Consider the following 26,294-nt stretch of genomic DNA (forward strand, 5'->3'; position numbering starts at 1 on the left):
ATCGTTTCTTTCTCCCAAGCAGTGGTGGCTTTAGACTTTTTCGTTGTCAGTCATTTTGACGGACAGGATTGTAACATTTCCGTCATAATTAGTGGTGCACGATAACTATCGACCGAGAATTATCCATCCGATATTAGGAATTATGACGTCATCCCGATAAACCCGATAAAAATATTAATAGCCCCGATAATATACAATATATTTTTTGGGTTAAAAAAAAGAAAAAATACTGCGGTGTGGGTGGATTGGGATGAGGGGCGCTTGTTTTTTACTCGGCTCCTCCCGTTTTGCCAGTACTGTGGTATAATTAGTGGTTTAGGAAGAGGGGAGTTTTTCACAAATCCAGCGCTCCCTAACTCATGCCTGGCTGTGACGTAAATGGTGTGCGGCCGTGAAGCCAGGACAGTAAACAAACATGTCGTCGGTAGTATGGGACTATTTCAAAGTTTCAGAGTTAGATAGTTCGCTTGCTATTTTTATTAACAAATGCAATGCAGAAGTTCCACGAGGAGGGAAAAAGGCAACGAGCTATAATACTTCCAACCTGATTAGTCACCTGAAACATCGCCATCGATACGATGGTGTGTTAAAAGCGTACGAAGACGCCTGCGCTGCTAAACTAGCGGCGAATCCAAAGCCAGCTGCAAAGGCACCGGGGCTTTACCTATCGACGAGGCTTTTGAAAAAGGGTCTTGTCATTGACTGATTGACTCAATTATATTTATTAGGGAAAATAAATATGGTCACTTTGAAGAGTCAAAACTGTTCTTGGCTTTGTTTTGTTCATAGTAGTAATGCTCATGTCATTTGCTCACTACTAGTCTTTTTTTTACCACCAGGTGTGCAAAAACTACAGGTACATTTAATATATATATATATATATATTATATTATTATCGGTTATCGGTATCGGTCTTGAGAAGCAGGAAGTTATCGGTATCGGTTTCAAAAAACCAATATCGTGCATCCCTAGTTAAAGACATTGACGGTATGTTTAAAGAAATGGCTTCCCTACCGTCGGCCTCGGCGGCGTGCGTTCCTACGTACGGGGGAGCTCTCCGGCGTGATGTAGCGCAAAGCCTCCTCGTCCTGCCTCTGGATGCGGGAGTTTGGCACCCAGGTGAGAATCAGGGTGGTGCCCAGGCTCTCGTCCTTCTCCGTGTGCACGCACAGGTAGCCTGCAGGGGGCAACAGGAGTTCAGGTAGGAACAACGATGTTTGGAAAAAGTCAGGTAGCATATGAGGAAATGCCAAAAGTATCTGGCAGCTGCAGCCCAAAGACAAACAAGAGAAGATAAACACACAAAGGGGTGACGACACACCCTGAGAGGGGAGTAACAACCTTACACTCACACACCAAACTGTACATGAGATAAGAGATGGAGAAAAAGCTGTGAGCGGTTATACCAGAGCAAGTTTCAAAAAGTAAACCAGCAACACAGGCCACTGATGCTCATAAACACAAGGATAGAATCACACATCCTTAATTTTAAAAAGAAAATCTATTTTAGTGTGTTTAGACAGTAGAGTCAGGAAAAATAGGTAGAATATATTATTGTATTGAATATATTAAAACCCTATAAAATGCAGTCAGCAGGGTAGACAGCCGTACATATGACACGTGATTCAGATTTATTTTAAATCTTATCTTAGAAAGCTTCCCTGTTTTTGGATCCTGTTGTATTTTTGACTTTTTATTTTAATTGTCCAGAATATTTGATATTGTTTAGTTTATATTTGATATATTTTTTTCATTTAATTTGTAATCGTTGATTCACTTTTCCACTTCTATCCATCTATCTATCCATCTATCTACCCATCTATCCATATATCTACCCATCTATCCATCTATCTATCTATCTACCCATCTATCTATCCATCCATATATCCATATATCTATCCATATATCTACCCATCTATCTATCCATCTATCTATCCATCTATCTACCCATCTATCCATCTATCTATCCATCTATCTACCCATCTATCTATCCATCTATCCATCTATCCACCCATCTATCTATCTATCCATCTATCCATCTATCTACCTATCCATCAATCTATCTCACCTGGGTGGTGCTCTGCCAGGCCGGGCAGGGGCTCTGCAGGGTGCACGCAAACATTATTTTTGGAGAAGATGATCTCGCCGTCCAGGCCCGAGCGCAGTGATGAGCCTCCGGGGTTAAAGGTCAGGAGGTCGGAGGCCTTGGAGGAGGCACGCCGCAGGAGCCGACCCAGAGACATCTCCTCAGGCACCGGGACACTGGGCCCATCCTCTGGATATTTGGGAGCAGAAAAGGGAGATTGAGGCAGGAGGGGAGGTCAGAACAGGCATCTGATGTTAAAAAGGGAGGGAAGGCCAAGGGAGGGGGACATGAAAGAAGTAAAGGAAGCAGGTAGATAATACTTTGTGACATTGTGACACAGCTTGGCTCTACAGGAGAGCTCACTTCCTCACCTACACCTCACCTGCTCTGTCACATGTGTCCCTGTATTTACTGCAGTGTCCTCTCTGCAGCGTTAAACCCCCCCTCCCCTTTCCCTCCCTCCCCACCTCCCCTCTGCACTTGTTCAGCATTTTCCTTTGCCACATTTTCTTTGCCTATGGCCTCGACCTATTAACAAATTCATAGGTTCTGTGTGGATACTGTACTAGTGTGTACCCAAACGCGTCCCACCTTTTGTAAACAACCCACACACCTTCCTGTGCGTACACTACACACACAAAGACAAGTGCAAACACACTTCACTCCATCCGTGTGAAATTTGTAGAAGCAGATAACAGTAGCCGACAGATGTCATTAACAGAAACACTGAACTGCGATCGGCATGGCACCACGCCGGTGTTCAGCTTGTCTGCTTCAGAGAGAAAGTATTGTGTGATGAGACAAACTTCAAGTAAATCAAAAAGAAACACAGCTCTTCTGAAGTTGCAGTAGGTGTTGTTAGGGTCTTTTCCCTTTGAAAAGACTTAAAGAGAATATTACTTTAGAGACTCAAAGCTGTTAAAGCTAATAAAGTCAAACGTCTTTAAGCTCCTGGTCGTTCACTTCACATATTTACTCTTATCTCTGACATGTGTCTCTATCTTTTGACCCACTTCATGAGTGTAACCCTTTATATATACAGTCTATGGTGTAACCTTGTTTTTTTTGTTGGCTGAACATTGACATGTACTCCCCACTCCATTGAAGGAATGTTCCCTCCCTTTTCCTCAGAGGGCATGTTTACCTCGGCCTGATTGAGCAAGCACCCCACTTCCTGATGCCAGGCCCCAGACAGGAAGTCTGCTGGCACGAAATCCAGGCCTGACCTCGGAGAGGGGGCTTACTGTAGGCCATCATTTGGTTTACATTAAAAAAAAAAGGTGTGGGGTGTCAGATTGTGGGTGTTTTAACTATTATATCATCAAAAAAAAAAAAAGGGGGGTTGAAGTTTTTTTGTAGATAATAACCTTGAGCTCCTTAGAGGATTCAAATCACAATGTCTGAGAGCCCAAGGTTATGTCTTCATTTCAAAAATCTATATATTCAATTTAAGATAATATGAGGCTGGGCAACATGGCCACATCTTCTTTCCCGATTTTCATATTTATATATTGTCTTATCATATCTTGATGACGATTCCACGATATACCAAGGGCTGTGTGCCAACTGCTTCACATGACACTATAATAATCCACTTGTAAATAAGCAGGAATTAACATACACACCGTCCTCATATACTCTGACTCTGCATTCCTGCATCATGACACTGAAAAATAACGCTGAACCTAATGACAGGCTGTGATCTTACACATGACACACAGCTGTTTCCAGTAGCTTCATAACAGCAAGAACACACTGTATTAGGGCTGAACGATTAATCGATTTTAAATGGAAATCGCAATTTGAAATGATGCAATTATCAAATCGCAAAGCCTGCAATGTTTTGTTGTTTTAAAAAAAAAAAAGTTTTTTAAATTTTTAAATTTTTACAATAAACTTCCGTTGGGTCGCTTAAAAACAAATATCGCAAATCAAATCGCAATCGCAATATGTGTCAGAAAAATCGCAATTACATTATTTCCCCAAATCGTGCAGCCCTACACTGTATTCACTGCTTGGCTGCTATGCAGTGGGTATTTTGGTCCGTATGTGATTACAGAGCCACTCAGGTCAGTTTGATAGGGCCAGGTCTGTCGGGTCTCACACTCCTCTCTTCTCCCTTCAACTTTTATGCTGTCACCACCTCAGTGAGCTCACAGACAGCCTCTCCTTGCTGACCTTTCACTATTTCATTAAATGAATAACAAGGTAAGGACACCCTAAAGTTTAGTCTAACTCTGGTTTGCGATATTTCACTTTTCAGTTCGCCTGACTAAAAAGTTTGAACAAGAACTTGAAACGTACACCATGGAAGTTTAGCTGTGAGTATAGGCTGCCAGGCTCTCAGCTTCTCACATCTGGGCTACATTAATTAAGTTGTCACGCTGACATTTGAATAGAGGACCTAATGCTGAAATCCCTTTACATCTGCGCTGTATACCAACGGGCCTGGGGCAGCTGAAAGGAGACCAGCCCCAAATCCTGACAAACAAGGCTCTTGTGAACTCTGCAAAGGCTGGGTAAGCTATGAGGAAACTTGGTAAGGAGTGGACACAAACTATATTTATTTGAGAGGTGTCCCACTTAGGACAATGATCGGCAGATTTGAAGGAGTCCTTATATTAAGTGTATGTCCATGGTACAAAGAAAGGAAAAGAATGTCAATAAATGGATATATTCAAAACCCAATATCCACAAAAAACGTACAAGTTCTAAGTGTGTTTTAAACTGGATTTGACTAAAGCGGTTTAAGATCATTTCCACACCTCTTTTACAAATATAGCTTAAAGTATTAAAACACCCTACACAACATTGCAAGTCAATGCAAAAACACCCCAACTGAAAAAAGTATAAGCATCAAAATATACTTGAAGTGCCAGAAGTAAAAGGACTCATTCTGCAGATTGTCCCATTCTCAAATAATATATGTTTTGATTATAATTATTTATGCTTTAATGTGTGATCAAATCTGGTAAAGGTGTATTCCTTTGTATACTGCAGGGTAGCTTGTGGATTTACTCCAGGTGTAACTAAAATCTTATTAAGGTGTTGATTATATTTTACATCATCTAATCCAAACCTGCAAAGTAACGAAAGGTATTAAATAAATGTAATGGAGTAAAAGTACACGATTTACCTCTGAATTGTAGTGGGTGGAAGCACCAGGTAGCAATAATTTGAATTACCTCAACATTGTAGTAATTGAGTAAATCTACTCAAGTCAATGCAAAACACCCCAATTGACAGCCTTACAAATCCACATAAAATAAAGCTGGATAACCTCATTAATTGAAACTATTTAACATAGTATTTATTTAAAAAATATGTTGTATTGAGCTGTATTGTACAGGGGTGTTGAGTTTACATTTAACTTTCAGTGCATAGGGTGAATTTAGATTCATGGTGTTACTGCTCCTATAATAAACAGGCAGGTTGATGGCCTCTCCATGTCTGGGGGACATGCCTCAGTGTGGAGACAGGGTGTGAGACGGGCTGTGGAGACGGGCTGTGCAGCAGAGGCGTGCCATGATGATGGCTCCATCAGCTATCACTACACTGACAGAAAGCATCCGCCTGACAGCAGTGGAGGTTGGGACAAGGCTTTTGCCACCACATCACTATTTACACACTGCCCCACACTCAGATACATGTGTGTATTTGTCCCGAGAAGCTATCTGTACCATCTTGAGCATAAATATTTTAGTTTAGCTGCCTAGACCACGGCCGAAATCCTTTGCTCGTTGCATTTCACCCCAGGTTTACAGGCTACTTTTAAGTTTGTTCAAGCTAGCAGCAGCGAAATACAACGGTGTTACATTATTTGCTCCAAACAAATAAATGTGTCATTTATTGGATGTTGTCATACACCTGTTTCTAACAGGAGACATGAATGAGAAGCAGAAAGGGGGCCAAGCGGCTCTCACCTTCAGCCCTTCTGAAGTCTATAGCCCGCCTCGGACATCCATCTCACCGGGCAGCCGAGCAGCATGTACCGGCGTCGTTTCGCCGCCTTTTTCCGGGATTCAGCCCAGCTGTTACGGAGTCTAGTCTTGTTTGTATCCCTGTGTTTTCCGACAGTGACACCACACGTTTGACTGCTAAGCTTTCGACAGCAAAAATAACACTTCCGGTTTTGACTTTCAAAGTAAAACCTTCTTTAACGCACCCTGTGTTGGCGCTTTAAGGAAATGTATGACGCTTTAATTTGAAATGTAATTCCTTTTATTACCTGGTCATGAATGTCTAACTTGACTGAACAGCTTCAGACCAATCCCCCCAAATCTGCTGCTTCCGGAATGATGAAAGGATTTTCCAATCACACAAACCAGGAGTTTTAGATTTGGTATTGAAAACATTGTGGGACAGCTGACTGCATTTTAAAACATAAAGACAATATATATTTTTTCAAAACTATAGTCATCATCTAACCTATCCTACCTTAAAAATCGTATCCTCTTTCTCACAAGTGACGTTTTAAAGGTCACTGCTAAAGCTTGCATGATGCAGTCCATCATCAGGACCAGAGCTGGAGTCAGAGCATCTCTCACACCGCTGTTGGAGAGATTACCTTTCCCTTAAAAAAACTGTTCTAGTTCAGGCAATACATCATTTATTTTCTTGCTAAATTAATAATAAGCGATGTACTGCCTCTGACATAGAATTTCGTTTTTAGTTTCGGATTTGTTGTAGATTCGGCTTGGAGAATAATATATGAAATTCCCCAATTAAAATGTACAATAAACAATTTATATATTTATTTAACACATGATCCTGTACAATGATGGTGGAGTATTCACAATAAAAACACTATGTTATATCTGAAGATAGAACAGCAGCAGTGTTCTTGTAAACAACCATTTATTCTAATTACATTTGTAATGCTTTTTTGATGAGCGCTCAAATGCAGTGATGTGGGAAATTCAAATTCACCTTGACTCATTTTTATGTATCTGCATTATTAGTAACAAAGGTTTACAAAACTGATGTAAAACATACAGGTATATACAGGTAAAAAAAAGCCATTAAAGAATTAAAAAATATATCTATTTACAATACATCAAATCATCAGCAGCAAATGTAGGCTTTCAAGAAAACATAAAATGTCAAAATGATAGCTCCCTTTGATTGATGTCATCAATTTTTTTTTTAAACTCCTCCTTACAAAGCAGTTATTGGATAAAGAGGTAGCATAGCGTAAGGTGCATCGCCAGGTCTGGGATGGTTGGGACAATGCAAAAAAGCCAAGCTCCCTATGGTTCTTGGGTAATAGAGTTCAGTGTATCAGAGAGCCCATTGGACTCTAAACACCGTTGACATGGGCAAGGCCAGGTTGGTCACTGTTAGAACCTGCGGGAAGTGAAATAAAAAACATAGCTTTATTTGGTAAAAATACATTAGGCAATAGGCATAATGAGTAAATAGGGAGGAATCACAGATAATTTACCTTGGTGTCACTGCGGTACATGAAATCCCTGACTTGTTCCCCATTGGCTAACACGTATAGGGGTGGGGAGGGAACCCCGAAAACCTGCAGCCCTCCAAGAACCAGACCATCCAGAGCCCCATTAAGCCTGAGGGGATCACTCACCACCTGACACTGAAGACATTAAGGGATCATTTATTTTGTAGTTTTAGTCTAAGTATATTAGATCAAAGTAATGTCAAGAATTGAGTTGAGTCCCTTCAGTAAAGACAATTTTGTGTCAAGTAGTGGTGCAGTAAAATGCTAACTATTTGCTCATCAGCTTTCCCAATGCAAATACCACTCGTTCCTCTCCTACCTGTCCAGCCATGAAGATAACGTAACAATAATTTCCCGTTTCAAAGGTGTCGAGACTGTCCCCGTCATCCCAGAACAAGTCTCCCCATGCCCAACCTCCTGCTGATAGCGCCACCGTCAGGAAGAAAGGGTTTCTGCGAGAGACTGCCGTTGTCAAAGCAGGCTCCTTCACAACAAAAGGCAGAGCAAAGAAAACATTAAAGATAGTACAAACAAACAAAATGTGCTGTTCTTTCCAAAGTGTTTAAGCTAGTTTTCAGCTTTGGGAAGTCAGTCAGAACCCTATGGTCAGAACACATGACAGTTATAGTTGCCATTTGATCATAGGCGCCATGTCACAGCCTAAAGTCTAAGGTGACTTGTTTGAATACAGGGGTCACAATTGTCTTTACAAAAATGAAAATGTTCAGTGATAAAACCTCTTATTTTATGTTACACAAGCCTCAAACTGTATTCTGCTAAAGAGAAGGGCAATTATAAACAGGAATTCAAGCTCTTGTTAAATCAGTTTTCATTTTTTCCCACTTGGTTTATTAACAATACATCCACACAATGTGTAATAAACTGCATGTTGGCACCCACCTGCTGGGGGATTATATGTCCTTCCCTCACATGGACGTTGATGGTGTCCAGGGGGGCTGGCAGGAGCAGGTACTGACCCTTACTGTAGAAAGGCTGACCCTAGAGGGCACAACACATATTATTTTACAATTTAAGCTTGAAATACTGAGGACACTTGCAAAAGACAGGGTAGGACAACACTAAAACCATACGTTTTATAATCGCTTCTTTATTTAATATAACATTATACCGTTACTTTCCTTTCACAAAATGAACCACAACACTAACAATAAGGAAGATCTTGGATAGATATTATTGAGAACTGTTTTGTTAAATCATACCATATAAAATAATTTCAAAACAAGTTTAAATTGTATTTTTAAATGCAAGGTTATTCAAGTGTGCTGAAAGTATCTCAGTATATATTTTAATCTGCTTTTTACCTCACCGTTCTAATCCTTTAGTTTTATAAAAAGCTTTCTACGGTTGCAAACTAGCAGTCTCTATGAACACTATGTTATCGGATAGCTGTTTAAAGTCTGTCTCTGTTCCTATCAAATGAACCATAAATAATAAATAAATGACCCGATCCAGAAAGGAAAAAGGCAAACACTTAAGTCACGTGTTACTACAGAAAACCTCAAACAAAGTCTTTGACAGCACACAAACAAAAAATGTATTGAAGTTGAGCTCACATTGTGCAGACTGTACCAAGTGGCAGGGGGCAGGTAAGCAGCCAGCTCTTCTGCCCCCCGCTCTAAAACTGGGCTGATGAGAAGGGAACTCCCCCAAAGGAACTGTCGGTCTATGGTCTGACAGTTAGGGTCAGTGGGAAACCTAAGGAGGTAGATAAGGAAGAAAGAGAAAGATAATGTCATAGAAACCGAACTATGTTGTCTTGTGTTGACAATAGGGAATCCAGAGGAGAAGACACATACTCCACGAAGAGTGGCCTGGCTACAGTGTCAGCAGAGGTGTGCGCATGATGGAAGAGTGTGTAGAGGAAAGGGAGAAGGGAGTAACGAAGGTTCAATGCACTCCGCATGGCTGCCTGGGCCTTCTGCCCAAAAACATAGGGCTCCTGAGGCTGGGGGACACATAGAAACACACAGACAATGAGAAGATATAGAGTTACATCTATTCATAATACATGAAACTGATGGACTGCTCTAGACACAGTGGAAACACATTCAAGGCAAATTCTGACATCTTTAAAAACATTTAACATAAACAAAGTTAACTTAATGATTTGATGGTGTTTTTATGAATTGTCCTGTTTCCAGAAAAAGCGCTCAATAAATAAAAAATGCATTAATGAAGCACACCAGTTAACAAACTGATATAAACATTCACTGAGAACAAAAGCAGTGTCTCTGTCTCACAGCGTTTGGCTTGTCATTGTGGTTCCTCATAAATGGGTAGAAGGCCCCGAGCTGCATCCAGCGTACACACAATTCCTCAGTGGTGTTCCCGCCAAAACCACAGATGTCCGCCCCCACGAGGGGAACCCCGAACAGGCCGAAGTGCAGCACAGCTAGAGGGGGAATAGGTTCAAAAGGTCAATCAATCTGTGACTACATCAAACAAGATTTAAAAATAATGTCTACAACATACAGATCCCCCATAAGGCCAATATCCCACTGAATAATCACATTCATGCCAACATCAGTGAGAGTGTAAAAACACAATTTAATGAATTTTCAAAAGCTACATGTCCTCACCAGGGATGGAGTATCGGAGCTGCTCCCAGTCACTCCGGACGTCTCCTGTCCAGACTCCAGAGAAGCGTCCGATGCCAGGGAAGGAGGAGCGAGACAAGACGAAGGGTCTCTTTCCTCGTACCTTCATGAGAGCGCTGCAGAAAGCAACCATCACCGGGATGAATACAGAACAAAAAACAAAAGAAAAAAGAAAAACGTGGCCTAAATATTCTTTGGTGACCTCCAATATATGTCTTTCAATAGTTATATGCATGTTCTCAAAGAAAGGCTGTCTTTCTATTCATTCATTTTAAACTAGCTAAACAAATACTCTGGCGACCATGCAAGTGCAGTTTGAATTTGAATGAGTTATATAGCTTTAGCTCTACTAAAAGATAAAACATGAATAACGATCTTTTCAATTTGTCAAGATATTACCTTTTTTGTTAAATGTGTTAACATTGTCCTTTTAGAGCAGATGTCTTCCATAAAATGGCCATTATTACCCTTTTTGCTGCTATTCCCGCACTGTGTAACTCAAAGATAAATAAAGTGGAAACATTTGTTTTGTGCCCTCAACCTGCATTTTTTTTTAAATAGCCAGCAGGGGGCAATGCCTCTCTTTGCAAAAAGAAGTCAATGAGATCAAATTACCCACTTCAATTATTACCCCAGGAAACATATTAAACACGAGTTAAAAATCTTAAAAGGCTAGTTTCACACTGATACAAGATTAACATACTTCTATCGGTGGATAGATATGTAAATTGTAATCCCTGTAATTGTTGCTGTATGATGTCCTTTTGTTGTTCTGTTGTTTATGTTTTTATGTCTTCATGTGGAACCTACTGCTGCAGGTCTCCCTTGAAAAAGAGATCAATGATCTCAATGGGATTTCACCTGGATAAATAAAGGTTTTGAATTGAATTGAATACTTCATACTGATATACATTTTGTAAATGAGAGGTAATTAGATTATAAAGACTACGATGGAGACAGCCAAATGGATAGGTGGAGGCTTCAATGGGTGATGTTACAGTGACTCTGTCCCCTTGTCCTTTACCTGCAAAACTAGCTCGTCAAAATGCATCAGCACCACTGCATGGTCTCACCTGTGAGTGGCAGAGGCCTCCGTCAGTCCGTACATATTGTGCAGGTTGTAGTGAGTGGACAGCTTCTGCTGGGCCGAAAGACAAATAGTTCCCGAGTTCAACTTGCCTCCAACAACTCCTGTTTGTATAAAAGTCAGGGAGACACACAGGCAAAAATGAATGCAACATATTCTGCCATCAGTTATGCATTTATAGTTATTTGGATGGTGTCTTGTACAATATTCACACATCTACTTCAATGTATAAACTGACTACAAATGCCTTGAAAAGTACTCTAAATAAAAATGTAATGAATTATTATTATTATTAAATGTAAATGTATAAAGTCTGTATTAATTTCCTGCTAGTAACACTGATCCAATACACTTACTGGGTGTGTAGGGCGGGTTCTCAAGGTCACTGTCAGGACAGCCCTCCACTGAGCCCTGCACAAAACTGGATGGTTCATTCATATCCTGGGTGGAGCACAGGGGAAATACAATATTATTTTCTTTATGTGATTTTAAGGTGCACACAAACCAATCCACAGCATGCCTCAGAACAGAAAACCTGATATAACTGATGTCTAAGTGATAGTATCTGTGGCAAAATAAACGGTGGACCGTTTGTTTAAAGAGAACAAATTATGCTCATTTTCAGGTTTCATAGTTATATTTTGTGCCTCTACTGTGACATGTTTCCATGCTTTAATGTTCAAAAAGGTCTTTATTTTACTCATACTGCCTGTACTGCAGCACCTATTTTCACCCTCTGTCTGAAACCAGAGCCCAGTCTGCTGTGATTCGTTAACTCCCTCTGGCATGAACTTTGTGATTAAGCCTCTGCAGACTATTTACACGAACAAAAACCTATATAACACACTACAGGAAAGGGTAAACCCCAAAAATCATACTAGGGCCCCTTTAAATACTCACAATCCATAGACCATCCACAGGAACTTTAGAATGAAAATCTCTGATGCAGTCCTCCCACCAGCGTCCGGTCTCTGGGTTGGTGAAGTCGGGGAAGGCTGTGGGGCCTGGCCAAACCTAGATACACAATATATACATTTGCATGACATACACACATGAAAATCAGACAGAGAAACATGCATCCCCAGAAAAAAGTCTAACCTTCCCTATCAGGATTTGTCCTGTAGAATTTTTTATGAAGACGTCTCGTTTCAGCCCATCATCAAACGGTGGGTAAGTGCCAGGGGGGCTTCTGCTGCTGATCCCAGGGTCCTGAGACGGAAATAATACGCATGACTGACAAGTTAAGAACGTTTTGCTGCCATCTACTGAAAAATAACTGTAATCAGTAATGATTACTTGTGCGTACATCGAGATTTTCACTATACCAAAACAATCAAAATAACTGATGCATGTGCTAAAGTATTGATTCATAGTTAAATCAGCATTAATAGTTGGTGAGTTATTTAAACTTAAATATGTCACACCAGGATAAGGATGTATTTCATGCCACTCCTATGGAACTCGTCAACCATCTGTGGGAGGTCTCCAAATCGCCACGGGTCAAATGTGAACACCCTGCGTTTATTTGCATAGTCCAGATCATTCCACTGCACATCCTGGTGAAAGAAAAAGAAAATAATCTCAATTGGACGTCAGTATTGTAAGTATCTGAAGACGTTACAGCAGTTGGACTGATTAATTCAGTGATCATAATAATGTGAACATCATACTGTAAATGCACATATATTGGAAAATGTTCGGTGAGCTGTAATAATTACTTTAATTTAAGAGAACTTTACCATGGGAAACTTAGCATTGTGCATGCGCTGTGCAACATGCCGGGTTGTATTAGATGTCGTGTAACCCCAGCGACACAGATGAAAGCCCAACGACCAATAAGGAGGCATCATAGGATAGCCTGGTGATAGATAAATGGTAACAGGTAAACACATTAAGTTGCCTAAATCTACACTTATATCTTGCTAGTGTGTGTATACACCTATTTGTTTTGCCCCCTGAAGATGTGTTTCTGAATGTGAACACTGTAAAGACGTACCAATGACCTGAAGGTACTGTCGTATAACACTTTGAGGATCAGGACCCACAAAAACGTACAGGTCCAGGACTCCACCGATAGCCACCCATGTGAGAGCAGGGGTCGGCTGCAACATCACCTCTGCAGAGACATTTGGAAAGATATTCAGCAATAATTATTATTCCTGAATTGTTTGGTATGGACAAAAAAGGGGCAGTGGAACATGAACATTCAGATAGGTACCGATTGCATTGCTGTTGAGAAGGAAAGCTCCATGTGCCAAGCCGTCCTCTTCCTGGACTATGTAGAATGGGTGGGAGCCATAGAGGTTAGCATCAGCCTGTAGAGAAAGACAAGTGTCAACATTAACAACTTGATCACACAACAGACAAAGAGGGAGTAAATGACAAAAGCTTGACCCTCTACAGGGGTGTCCAAACTTTTTTCACCGAGGGCCACACACAGAAAAATATACGAAGGGCTGGGCCGCTCACTAGAGATATATTGCCTCATAAGTTCAGTTATAAGTTAAAATCAATCAAATGTAGGTAAATGATGCTTGTGAGTGTTGGCAGCTCATCCCTTAAAACAGAAGCCTCAGATTGATTATAATAAGGAGAAATAGGAAGGGTGTTCATTTCAAGCTTGTTATGGAAATAAGTCATTGGGCTTTTCTCTTATCAACGAAGATTTGTTAGAAAATGTTTCCAACTTTAATTTACTGAATGTATTTGAAAAGTTATCTTAAATATGAACACAGAAAATACTGTGTAATATATGTTTACATTTCTATTTAAGAAGTACAATATAAGACAAGCACAAGTTTCATTTGTGGGCCATTTTCCATTATACTTTTTGAATTAGCTGAGGACCGATTCAAAATGGTCCGCGAGCCGTAGTTTCGACACCCCTGCTCTACAAGGACAGCTTGATTTTCAAAATATCCAAATAATTAGAGACATTACAATTTATTATTAATTATAAAGGGGCCGATTATATTTGTGCTCGAAGAGGGTAAACTTTCCATTTCACCATCATTAGAGAAAAATAAACAAAGAAGAAATATATTATTTTCCCGTTTCAGAAGTTGCTTTTTCTTCTTTTGACCCCTTCAGACTTGTGTTTTGAACCACTGCAAATGACTCACGTGGGGCGCCATGTCTCTGTTCCAGAGAGTGACAGAGGTCCAGTTCAGGTCCAGGAGGAGGGGGGTGTAATGCTCCCCGAGGCCGGACACAAGGGAAGAGGCCAGCGTGGTGGACAGCTGCAGGTACTGGTCAGCAAACAGCAGAGGAGCAACCGTGGTATTCATGCTGGACAGGCGGGGCACAGAGAACAAACACACATGCACTTCATGAAAATCTTGATTAGGGAAAACACCTCGCTGCTCATTTTGTGCAGTTGTGTTATCCATGAGTGATAAGACTAAATGAGATAAAAGAACCCTCTGTGACCCAGCCTCTCAATATAAATAGTGGAAATAAATACACTCTCTGGTCACTATTATGTATATCTTTACAATCTAATGGAAACAAGATAGTTCATATAGTTCAACACCGGGGCGACTGTGGCTGTGAGGGAGTGTGGTCGTCTTTCAACCAGAAGGTTGTGGGTTCGATCCCAGCCCATGCAGTCAACATGTCGATGTATCCTTGGGCAAGATACTTAACCCTGAGTTGCTCCCGATGGCATGGCCAACGGTGTGTGAATGTGTGTGAATGTTAGGTCCTAGAGTAAGGTACAGTGCTCTGTATGAATGGGTGTGAATGGGTGAATGACATGTAGTATGTAAAGCGCTTTGAGGGGTCTTAAAGACTGGATAAAGCGCTATATAAGTACAGTCCATTTACCATTTACCGGCAAAGTACAACATAGGGCGCAACACACTAATGAAAGCACACTGTGTTCCTTTGTTACAAATGATAGAAAACACAGACTTAGATAAATATACTTAAATAATGTAAAATAAAAAAAACAATATTTACTGAAATGTATAAGGAAGTGATCATACTACATGTAGAAAATATGACTATAATGGTGGGAAAAGGTATAATATGACTAAGTGTGAGTAAGTAGGATCTTTATATTAATGATTAGTAAGGCTTTATAGATGGTTTCTATGACGGCAGCTAAAAAATGCAAAAAATATTAAAACAGAATAGAGATACTCACATAACCCTTCCATTAGATTTCCGGCGCACTATGAAGCCAAATGGCTCCGCCTGGTATTCAGTGGTATAGAGAACATCCTGGGTATCAGCTGGGCTCTGAGGAACACCAGCTGGGAGCTTAACCTCATATCGCTGAGATGATGGGTCCTTAAACTTGTGAGAAAACAAATATAATTTCAGTTTTTTCCAAGGCAGAATTGTAGAGGGTCTAATCCCTTGATCTCATACATATTAATAAATAAATAAAGGTTATTATGGACTCACCCGTTGTAACAAGCCTATCTTGGCATACAACACAAAACCTATTCATGTAAGCCAGATTCAGAGTGCTTTTTAAACAACGCAATTAAAAAAAAAAGAATAAAAAAAGTATATATAAAATACTATATAAAAAATAGTTCACAATCAGATCTTTAGACCTTATTTGTCTACAACAAATTACTCACAAATGAATGCACTACATAATACTAGAGAAGTCCAGGTGGTACAGTCCATTTCGGTTTCTTTTCCAGACTTTTTAGACAATGTGAGCAAATGTAAACAGATACAAAATGTAACAACCTTACCTATTTTTTTATATCTGAATTTTTAATGGTTTTGGTGAGGCATTTCATGGAAAATCAATTCTGTTAAATCATAACAATATGTGTAATGCAAATGAAAAGTAAAATCCCTTTCCATGTTGCCTTTTTAAACTCAAACTACATTAGCCTACAGTCATCTATACTTAAAATGTAAATCAACCCTATGGGCACTGCAACATGTCCATCATCTCATGTTTTACATGGACATTGGGTACTCACAGTGAGGTGTAAGCAGCCTGCAGCCTCCTCTGTCACTTCTAGGTGTAGAGTGGCAATGTCTTTGGGGAGATATGAAGGGGTGGCACGAGTCAGGGTGGCCTCCTGTCCTCGTGTGGTGGGGGTGAGAGGACCCATTTTGTAGCCAGGGTACAAACTGGGGTAGAAGCACCAAGGTGGTCCTGCAGAGTGAGGCAGGGGGGCATAGCAGCAGCCCCTCTCTTCACACTCTCTCTGGGTGAGCAGCCTGTCCCTGGCACAGTCAAACCGACTCTCTGGGGCCAGGGTGCATTTATCAGCTCTGGATATAACAGTCCTTGTTTCTACTGACTTGTTCTGTGGTTTTGCTGGATAATAATAACCAAGTATTGTATGTGCTTCAGTGTGCTGAGCAGAAACTGATCTAACCAGTCTGTTCTGATGAATAGACAAGTGGTTGGTGTAAAAACATAAAAAGGTAAAGAGCAGCAGGAGCACAGCTGCAGTAAAGTGAGAAAGCAGACCCATACTCATCAGAGATGTGAGGCGACAGTGCACTCAAGCTCTGCTGCTATACACACCTTGTGCTCCGTATGGTGTAAATAACAGAGGTGGAAAAAGTATTTAGATCTTATACTTAAGTAAAAGTAGAAGTACCAGGGTGTAGGAATACTCTGTTACAAGTAAAAGTCCTGCATTCAAAATACAATTTCAGTAAAAGTACAAAACTATTAGCATCAAAATATGCTTAAAGTACAGGAAGTAACAGTAGCTACTCATTAAACAGATTGGCCCATTTCAGAATAATATCAATAATATGTTTTGATTATAATTATTGATGCATTAAATTGTTCTCAAAGCTGCGGTGGAGCTAGTTGTAATTACTTGTTATACTGCAGAGTAGCTTGTGAATGTTACTCCATGTATAAATAAAGTGTTATTTAAGTGTTGATTATAGTTCACGAAATCAATCCAAATCTGTAACTAAATGTATTAAATTAATCTAGTGAAGTAAAAGTACAAGATTTGACTCTGAATTGTAGTGGGGTAGAAACAAAAAGTAACAAATCGTTTAAATACTTAAGTAAAGTACAAGAACTTCAACATTGTACTGAGGTACAGAACTTGAGTAAATATACTCAGTCACTTTGCACCACTGGTAAATATTTAATAGTAGAGTAAGTTGTAACTATCACAGACAGCTGTCATGAATGTATAGCAGATAATCACTTACACTCACAGTTGTGTTCATTTTGTGGGCGTTGAGCTGTTGCTCATTGGCTCTGTGGCCGCTGGATTTGTTAGCTGTGAGCTAACATTTATCTATCGAGCAGTTCAGTGTCGGAGCTATTAATATTAAGCATGTGCTTCCCAGCAAACTGCGTGCGCGTCCTCGTCCTGTAGCAAAAACATGTTGTTTTGCAAGACAGCGGACAAGCAGTATTTTAGTGAAATCATTTGTTTTGTAGAAGAGTAAACACGGCTACAATACAACTACGGCAAGCATAGAAGGACAAAAGTTCCAAAACTTCTGCTGCTACTGCTGCTGAAAACTTTTTTCGCTTTTATTTTTATGTGAATTAACAAAAACGACATAAAACAAAAACGTTTCAAAAATGGAAAGAACATGCATAGGCTAGAACAACAAAAGCTACTATCGTTATTTGAACCAAGTGAAAACATTAATGTAGGTAGATTTTCATTATTATTTTGGTAATATTGTTTTGTGTTTGTGGATCAATCTAAAAAATGCTGTCTGAAACATCTTTATAATTTAGCCCTACTTTTTAAAATAATTCGATTCTTATAAAAATGGAAATAAAATGTGCCTTTAGTCATTAATAAAACTGTTTGATGAACCAAAAACACTTGATGTAACAAAAATCTGGTAACCATGCACGGTCAAATACAATTACATACCCCATGACTTGCTGTTTATTACTGAAATCACACCCAATAACATTGAAATGTTTTATTGATATCCTAATATGTCACTCGCCTTTAATTATGAAATACCTAGGAAGTGATGTTTTTATACTCATTCGATTGCTAATGTATATATTCTGTACTGACTGACACATTTGTCCCAAAGACGGGTCTACTACAGAATACTACAACATCAGGGAGCCATTTTGGTTTCAGGTTATTTGAAAGCCACATAATTTAACTCCAACATAACTAATATCACAATGAAGGGATGAACAGACAACACTCTGAATTAAACAAAATCAAGCTCTAGCAATTATGGCCTGGACCTTCTGGACTTCGAGCCGTGGCTGAACCAGTCTCTGAGGTCCTGCCTGACTCTCATCATACTACTTCCCTGATGGCTCCCACAGGATTGTTGACATCCTTGTGGATTCATCTTCTTATTACAGACACATGCATTTCCAAACATTTGGTCTACCTACGCTGAAAAATGTATTATCTCTTCGATTTACACACGGCATCTATTGCACGTCTGTCCGTCCTGGGAGAGGGATCCCTCCTCTGTTGCTCTCCCTGAGGTTTCTCCCATTTTCCCCTTTAAACTGTGGGGTTTTCTCTGGAAGTTTTTCCTTGTACGATGCGAGGGTCTAAGGACAGAGGGTGTCGTATTGTCATACTGATATTCTGTACAAACTGTGAAGTCCACTGAGACAAATGTAACATTTGTGATATTGGGCTATATAAATAAACATTGATTGATTGATGGCCAACTAACTTTGGTTTAACCATACATAAATAATTTAACTGTTGACATTTCAGAGTTGTCATTTTGTCCCTTTCTAGAGTTATTCATATTTGTTATATTATCTCCACACTATGCAGCAGTTGCCAAAAATATTCAAGTTCTTTGACAGTGTGAAAATGAGTAGTCCAATCTCTTCATATTAAGTGTCAATTTGTGTGAATAGGGCCTTACAATTGTCTTATAAAGTCTGCCAGTTGGTAAATCAATATCTTGTTAAAGACTATGAGTCTGATATTTAAAGGTTGTTCAAAGATTGACTGCAAAAACAAAAAAATAAGGTTAAAACGTTTATTGTATTCAGCTAAATGTTTCAAATGTATGGAAGAACACCAATCACAACAGTCAAATATTTCTTCAGTATCATAAACCAAGCATTTAATGCAAAAAACAAAAACAAAAAAACATTCAATAGTAAGTACAGGTAGGGGCTTAGGCTACAACGCTTTTAATACAAGAAGAAAATAAAAATATATATAAAAATATAGGAAAACAAGTACAGGTTGTTGCCGGACTTGCTCATTTTATGGACAGGTAGGGATTTTTACACTTTAATACATGTGTTTCTGTTGCATATCAATACGAGTACACATTATTTTCCAACTGTACATAATCCTGCCGTTTAGCCCTTAATACATGATTTGTTAAAACACTGATACAATTCCCATTAGATATATTTAATCCCTTTCTGGGTTGTATTCTGAAAAATATAAAAGAGCGAGTATAAGCCATCATGATAAAGAAGGCAATATTGTTGAGGAAAGGTTGACACTTTGAACATCAATTCAACTTTTTTCTGTCTAGCAGCAATAAAGTTAGCAAAATCCAGGCACACATCCTCACTTGAGATGCATTCGAAATACATCTTGATGCCAGTTGTGAATTGCAGTTCTGGAACTACAAACAATCTGAAAATAATGGGATACTAGATACAAGTCTACACGGGGACAACACAGGTTCCCATTAGTGAAGCATTGAGCTGTAGAGTAGCAAAAACAGTTTGCATTGTTATTACCCCAGGAATCCAGTCAATCATGGCATAGTCAATGTTCATACATACTGTATACAACATCGTTTTTTTCAAATGCCACTTGAGCTGTATTTTGTAGTACATGTCGCTAAGTATAAGATAGAAAAAATCATTATAAAACTTTCTTAGAAAAAAAAAAAAATCATTGATAATAACAGTTTAATTGTTGTCTTTGACAAATATTGCCTATACTTGGCAAACTATGGTAAGAGCCTTGTTGTGTTTGAATAGATAAGATACTCGGCCAAATGCTTTAGCAATATACTGCCAAGCCCTATATGACAGGATCATTGTTTATTGAACAATTATTGTTTCACAACAATGTTGTAGGCAACAGGGCCTCGGAAGGTAAACCCCAGGTAGAATGTGATGTTTTCATTACTGTGAGGCACTGAAGGAACATGAAGAGGCAGGATATGGAACTTCTTTTTCCGTGGGCCGTCGAGGTACACCACTCCATCTTCAGTCCATCCGGAAACACGTTTCAGCATTGTGGCAATCTCAGGCTTTTTCCATGCTTCGACCCTGAACCACTTCATGCGTTTTTCAGACGCAGAGAACAGCTTTGTGACTCTATCAAACTTTTTCTTGTGGACAAATTTATCCAATCCATTCCCACTGCCAAGTAAAAAATGGGTGTAAAGCCTTCTCTTTCGCTGAAGAATGTCCTTCATCTTGATCCAGTACCCTTTTTCCAGGTGTTCAACAGCTGATTGAACAATCTCATATTTGGTTTCTTTCTCCACATCTGTGTCATGATCCTCTGGCCAGAACAGCAATGTAAGCCAGAACAGTGCATGTGTTAAACATTTCCTTTTATCATTTGGGAACTGATGACAAAGTGCCTGCAGATCTTTCAGAGGAGCTATATGTTGGTTATGTGGTGACAGGCAGTTCAGAGTGATGTGGGCCGTGATGTAATTGACAATATCCATTTGACCGAATTTGGCTTTTATTGGATTGCTGGGGTAGAGAGAAATTATTTTCTCTAGAAGAGGTACTGCCTCCCTCTGGTCAGTTAGCTTGGAGAGGACTGATGTTATGTTACCACCACCAAGCTGACAGATGAGCATGCGTTTTTGGAAAGAGGTTAGATTGGCAGGGATTGATTCCCTGTCAAGTGCAGTAACATCAGCTTCACTGAAGTACTTTCCATACTCTGAAGATTTTTCTGTTAACCATTTCAGTGGATTACTTAACATCCCCTCAGGACATTCAGGGGTCTCTTCTCCATCTAAATCGATGTCCGTCTGGAAGTAACTGAGGTCTTCTGAGATCCATTCCAAGGCATCTTGTGTTGTCTTGTGAAGTTGTTTCAAACCGATATGAAAGGGTTGCCATGCATCTTCAACTTCCTCAGGAATGTAATCTGTTAACAGGTACTTCATACACTCTGAATGGCCATTTGCTTGGTTTGAAAACACTAGTGATGAAGAGATCAGTTTGAGCAAGCTGCATGCAACCTCCACTTCAGAAACATACCCTGAGCTGTTATGGGTACCCTTTTCAGCAACAGCTGCTTTTTCACACTCTTGAAAACACTTCACAGCCTTCAGTGCAGTCTCCACAGCATCTGCTATTTGTTCTGCTGTCTTTGGTTTATTTTCAATAGCTTTGTGTTTAGCTTGGAACCATTTTTTGTACACCTGCCCCTTTGTGTCGAGTATGTAGGAGTTGTTTGGCAGCTGTTTGGCTGCTGTCTCCGCCCACTGTTTTGCATCTTCAAACCTTTCATAAGTATAATGAAGACGAGCGACTTGTTGTGCATAGAGTGGATCTTGACCGAAACGATCGAATGCTTCTTTGAGTAACTCAATTGCTTTGTCTGGGCTTTTCTCCTTTTCACAAACATGCTCAATCAGAGGAGCAAACAAACTATTAGTTTTATCCCCTTTGCTTATTCTGGCTCGCCTTAAGAAAAGTGCTCTCAAAAACAACATATATCCGTCCCTTCCAAATCTGTGCTCAAAAAGCACCTTCTCATAGAGCAAATCCATTGCTAAACTGCTTTGGGTCTGTTGGTTCTCCAAAAGTTGTTGGAGAATTTCCTTTGCAACCAGTGGATGAATGATTCTGATTGATTCAATGTGTGTCTTGTCATCTTTAAGATGCAAGAAGACTAGTTTAGCCTGATCACTGAGTGATTTCTCAAACCCATGCTGGCGAAACCTTTCCAAGTAAATGGTAAAGTTAAGCAAAGCCTGACAATGGGACTGAGAGATGAAGGAGTTTTGGACATAAGTGTTCAGCAGTGCAACATAGCAAATGAGGCGTGTGACCACAGCCTGACGGTCAATGCCTTGAAGCAAATGTTCCACAAAGTGTTGAACATATTCATCACTGAATCCTTCGCTCATCAGAACAAATGTCAAGATGAATTCAGGCGCATATCGTTCTTCAAGTACCTCACGTTTTCCAGCAAACTTTCTTTTCTCTTTATCACTCAGTTTGTGGGTGACAGACACATTCTGTAATGGAGACTCCGTGCACTTATTCTCTGGATCATGGGATCGTCTGCAGCTCAACAAAATGAAACATAGGGTTCCACATTGGATTCTTTTGGTGTTGGTGGCAACTTCAAATTCATTCCTAAGATCATCTAGATATTCTTTGTCTGAGTCTTCAATTAGAAGAAGCACAGGAAGACATGTCTGTGGATCTTTTTCTTCATATTCTCTTAGCTCAACTGCATGTTGCGCAACAAGACCAGCTGCATATGAAGGCTTCACAACTGCACACCTTAGATCTTTCCTGGTGTTCCAAAGTACTTGTCTTGCCACAGTGCTTCCACCACTCCCTGGATGATGGTAGATGTTTATACTGTTCACCGGAGACTGATCTGTTTTTCGTTTCAAAGCGTCATTGAGAAGTTTGGAAACATCCTTATAAGCATCTCTTTCAATAACCTCTCCAACGTACTTCTGTTCAGCAAGCCAGAAATTCAACCACTTTACTATCCCACCACGGTAAAACTGCGCTTCAATGTTTGCTTTTTCTTCATCAATGAATTCTTTGCTTGTTTCATTGCAATGATCGACACTCAGAATTTCCAGGGAATACATCTGTTCCTCTATGAGTGTTTCAAGAAGACATGTCCCTTTCACAAAGACTGGCAAGCGTTTGCTGATAAGTGTGTTTAAGGGTTGTATTTGCTGGAGAGTTGAATCAATGTGACTCATCTTCATCCCGACGACACTGGAGTTGTCCACAGTTTCTGTTCCACATGACCCCTCTGCAAAGCTTTGCCACTTCTGGAAGTTTTTCTCTGATTCACAGATGCAGATGATGTCTTCATGGCCTTCCATGTCTGTGAAAAACTCGTAGAAGGTGTGCAAGAGAGGTTTCTCTACTGGTGATGTGAGAAGAAAAATGACCTGGAACGCCCCTTTTGGCAAGATTTGTTTACAGATCAAAGACACAGATTCCCGCAGGAAAGTCATTTTTGTCTTTATCCAAGTCATCTCATCACATGGAGTTTCATTTCCTTTGAAGTCAGAACGGCCGTTACAAAAGATCCAGCTAGTTTGGTCAAACAGATGCAAGTGGCTTGTGAATTCTTTGATGCTCATGTCACCAGATAACCTATAGCTCTGCAGAGAATGCATGTTTGCAGTGTGATGCTGAAGGTATTTACTGCAAAGACCTGATGTCTTTGACTCTGGGTCAAAGTCAAACACACAGAACACGTTCATGTTAAGCAGCCAATCAATATGGCAAAGGTCATTTGGGCTGAATTTGTTTGTGACAAATATGAACCATTTTTCCTTTTCAATTAATTTCTTCCCACTGGTCATTAGCACTTTGAGTTTCCTTCCGAGATCTTGGCAGAAGTCTGGGGCACTGAGGTACAGATTTTGTTCTGCCTCTTCTCTTTGAGCATCCCGATCTTGGACTCGCTGGTAAAAATCACTTTGGTCTTTGTCATTCACTGGCTCTGTTTTCGAACCAACCCTCCGCAGAATTGCTTCTTTCTCAAATTCTACTTTGTTGGTTGACTCTTTGAAGTTTGGGAGACGGACTGCATACACCTTGCTCTTAACAATACTTATTGAAGGCACAATGTCAACTTCTACCACATACCTCTTCTCCGTACTTTCTCGATCCAAAACCTCAATGAACCTTGGTGGCCGCACACATTGGCGAACATGCTCCTTGTCACAGGAGATACTCCTCTCAATGTAGTCCAAAGCATCCACATAAATGTCTTTCTCTTGTACAGCGATACCAATTATTTCACCATGCACGTATCCTGCATCCTCCTTGCTATCCATTACGCCAAAGTGTATTGTGCCATTTGTTCTGATATTCATACAGCCAGTTCCAAATTTAAGGACCTCTTTGGCAAACTTAGCTTGTAGTCTTGTGCGATCCAATGTAGAGGCTTTAGATAAAGACTTAAACTCATGGCATGGAGATGTTAGATTAAAAGCACCCGATTCAGGTTGCAGGACTCTGTTCTTGACATATATGAAATCAATCTCTTCTTGATCGAATGGTCTTGGTCTGCAGTCTTCCTTTGAAGTCAGGACACATTGCTCTTGAGCAGTTTGTCTCTCGACAGAGTCCTCTGTATTTCTTACAGAAGTCTGTGCTGGATGACCTTGAACTGCTTTTTGATGAATGTTTTGCTTGTCCTCCGTGTTTTTACCGGGGTTTGGCTTAATCTTCTCTTGAGGTTTTTGCTTTGAGTTGATGAGCTCATTTCTCTTTTGAATTATCAAATGAGCAGGCCCTGACTTCATGCATATGTTTGTCTTCAAAAAGTCCTCATCCAGTGTAAGAAGGATTTGTCCATTTACTTCTTCCTCATAAAGCTTTTCTATGTACGGCTCCTTCACTCCAATGGATCTAAGCCAGGTGCTTACTTCGGATTCAGTCCAATCATTGGGTGACGGTTTGAGTTCGTCAGCTGTATAGAGTGGAAAGGCAGAAAAAAGTAATAGGTTTATTTATAAATAACAGAATTCGAAAGGAATATATTTCCCTTTCAAACTTCAAGGATATACAGAATGCACATTTTAATTTTAATAACATGTCATGTAGCTGAAACTTTTATCCAAAGTGACTTAAAAACACTTTTATACCGTAAACATACAATTGTGGGTTAAGTGTCTTGCCCAAGGACATTTTGACACGTTGAAGGCAGGGGCTGGGGATTGAACAACTGACCCTTCGATTGGTAGATGCTCGTTTAGCAGACAGATTAAAAAGGGGAATTTGTCAACAAATCCTGTGAAGGTCCAAATGAAGAATGTGTAATCTCCCTGTATCTCACGTTCTCAATTCTGTGATGAGTGCTCAAACATTCTTCTTTATACCATACACCTATCAGGGCTTTGTGACCTAGTCAGATCAAGACGTTGACTTGGCCAGATGTATAGGGACTTAGTTCCCTTACAGCAAGTCTCTGCAGGCTGGGTTGATCAGATACACATGGCCCTAGCTTCTAGCCACCTGGTTTCCTAATTCACACCATTAGTCTCGAGCAATTGTCAGTTTTGATACACTGTTGAGGGCTCAGTATCTACAGAATGCAATTGGCTCAAGATGAGAGGTATAGAGATTGCATTATTCCACTCCAGGAAAGGTAGTCAACCTACATTTTGTGTTAAAGCTGCACAAATGGAACCCAGCAACAATCAGAGAACAAAATACATTCAGTTTATTAAAATCCTATTTAAAAACATAGTTAGCGAGGAATCAGCTCTGTCAACACTGAAATAATCTACTGCTCTTTACAACCTCTGTCTGTCTGTACTGCCTGTGCCTGTTGCTATTTTCCTGCTATTTAATATGTATGTTTTGTTTAATTTTTTTCATGAGCATTTACAGTATTGTATGTTGCATGTTTTTTCTGATTGTATTTACTTTTTATTTTAAATTAAATGTGTTTTTAGGGTGACTCACAACATCTGTCCAGGGACTACAGAGGAAAAATATCCTCTTGGCTAACTGACACATTAACTGAAATGTGTGTTAATGAGCACTGTCCCTTTTGAAATAAAAAAGTCACTGTCAATACTTGAGCAGCATGCATTATTAGGAATTACAATTTATATATATATATATATATATATATATATATGTATATATATATGTTNAGAGATGTCACATGTCAAAATCGAACAAGGGGGGCCAGAGATAAGGAAAATCCACCCAAATGGCCCCATAAGAGGTTTTTTTTGCTAAACCTCACTAAAAAGGTCAAATATCACTTGTTTTGCATCAATCTTGATACAGGGTACTTATTATATGTTGTACTTTGGATTCCTAAAGCTTTTAGTCTACTAACACATCATCCAAGGTAGTTTTCAAAAAAAATTACAGTTTTTTACCATGTTCAATCTGAATTTTCT

The 26,294-nt window shown here is 39.7% G+C and overlaps 3 protein-coding genes across 3 annotated transcripts in view; all 3 read right to left on the reverse strand.

Annotated features, from left to right (window-relative positions):
* tbc1d16 (TBC1 domain family, member 16) overlaps positions 1-6,194 on the reverse strand; it is a 26,106-nt gene extending 19,912 nt beyond the window's left edge. Inside the window, exons 1-3 of the mRNA XM_010793663.1 lie at positions 6,010-6,194; positions 2,069-2,275; positions 1,015-1,177 (exon numbers count right to left, since the gene is read on the reverse strand). Coding sequence (XP_010791965.1) covers positions 1,015-1,177; positions 2,069-2,243 — 338 coding nt within the window. The 5' untranslated portion in view covers positions 2,244-2,275; positions 6,010-6,194. The remainder of the gene's footprint in view (positions 1-1,014; positions 1,178-2,068; positions 2,276-6,009) is intronic.
* Positions 6,195-6,794: 600 nt separating this feature from the next.
* Positions 6,795-17,665, reverse strand: gaa (alpha glucosidase). Its single transcript, XM_010793662.1, has 19 exons — positions 16,202-17,665; positions 15,400-15,551; positions 14,375-14,540; positions 13,471-13,567; positions 13,249-13,368; positions 12,992-13,110; positions 12,677-12,808; positions 12,351-12,461; positions 12,153-12,266; positions 11,609-11,693; positions 11,239-11,356; positions 10,148-10,281; positions 9,809-9,960; positions 9,365-9,513; positions 9,122-9,263; positions 8,448-8,546; positions 7,867-8,031; positions 7,530-7,682; positions 6,795-7,432 (listed from the first exon to the last, which is right to left on the reverse strand). Exons 1-19 carry the CDS (start codon positions 16,709-16,711, stop codon positions 7,367-7,369), a joined length of 2,784 nt encoding a protein of 927 aa, XP_010791964.1. The 5' UTR covers positions 16,712-17,665; the 3' UTR covers positions 6,795-7,366.
* A 1,520-nt stretch (positions 17,666-19,185) lies between these two features.
* On the reverse strand, positions 19,186-24,883 carry samd9l (sterile alpha motif domain containing 9 like). The gene has a single exon (XM_010793664.1). It carries the CDS (start codon positions 24,678-24,680, stop codon positions 20,244-20,246), a length of 4,437 nt encoding a protein of 1,478 aa, XP_010791966.1. The 5' UTR covers positions 24,681-24,883; the 3' UTR covers positions 19,186-20,243.
* Positions 24,884-26,294: the final 1,411 nt, after the last annotated feature.

Source organism: Notothenia coriiceps, unplaced genomic scaffold (assembly GCF_000735185.1).
Source record: "Notothenia coriiceps isolate Sejong01 unplaced genomic scaffold, NC01 NC01_scaffold00037244, whole genome shotgun sequence".
Taxonomy (NCBI): Eukaryota; Metazoa; Chordata; class Actinopteri; order Perciformes; family Nototheniidae; genus Notothenia; species Notothenia coriiceps.

What these genes read in the sequence shown, in the direction of transcription:
- gaa (XM_010793662.1), bottom strand. Translation starts at nt 16,711, where the DNA reads ATGAGTATGGGTCTGCTTTCTCACTTTACTGCAGCTGTGCTCCTGCTG. An exon ending in GCTCCGATACTCCATCCCTG is followed by an intron (nt 9,961 to 10,147) that starts GTGAGGACATGT and finishes TTCCCCCTCTAG; the next exon opens with CTGTGCTGCACTTCGGCCTG. An exon ending in ACAATGACAAGCCAAACGCT is followed by an intron (nt 9,514 to 9,808) that starts GTGAGACAGAGA and finishes TGTGTCCCCCAG; the next exon opens with CCTCAGGAGCCCTATGTTTT.
- samd9l (XM_010793664.1), bottom strand. Translation starts at nt 24,680, where the DNA reads ATGAAGTCAGGGCCTGCTCATTTGATAATTCAAAAGAGAAATGAGCTC.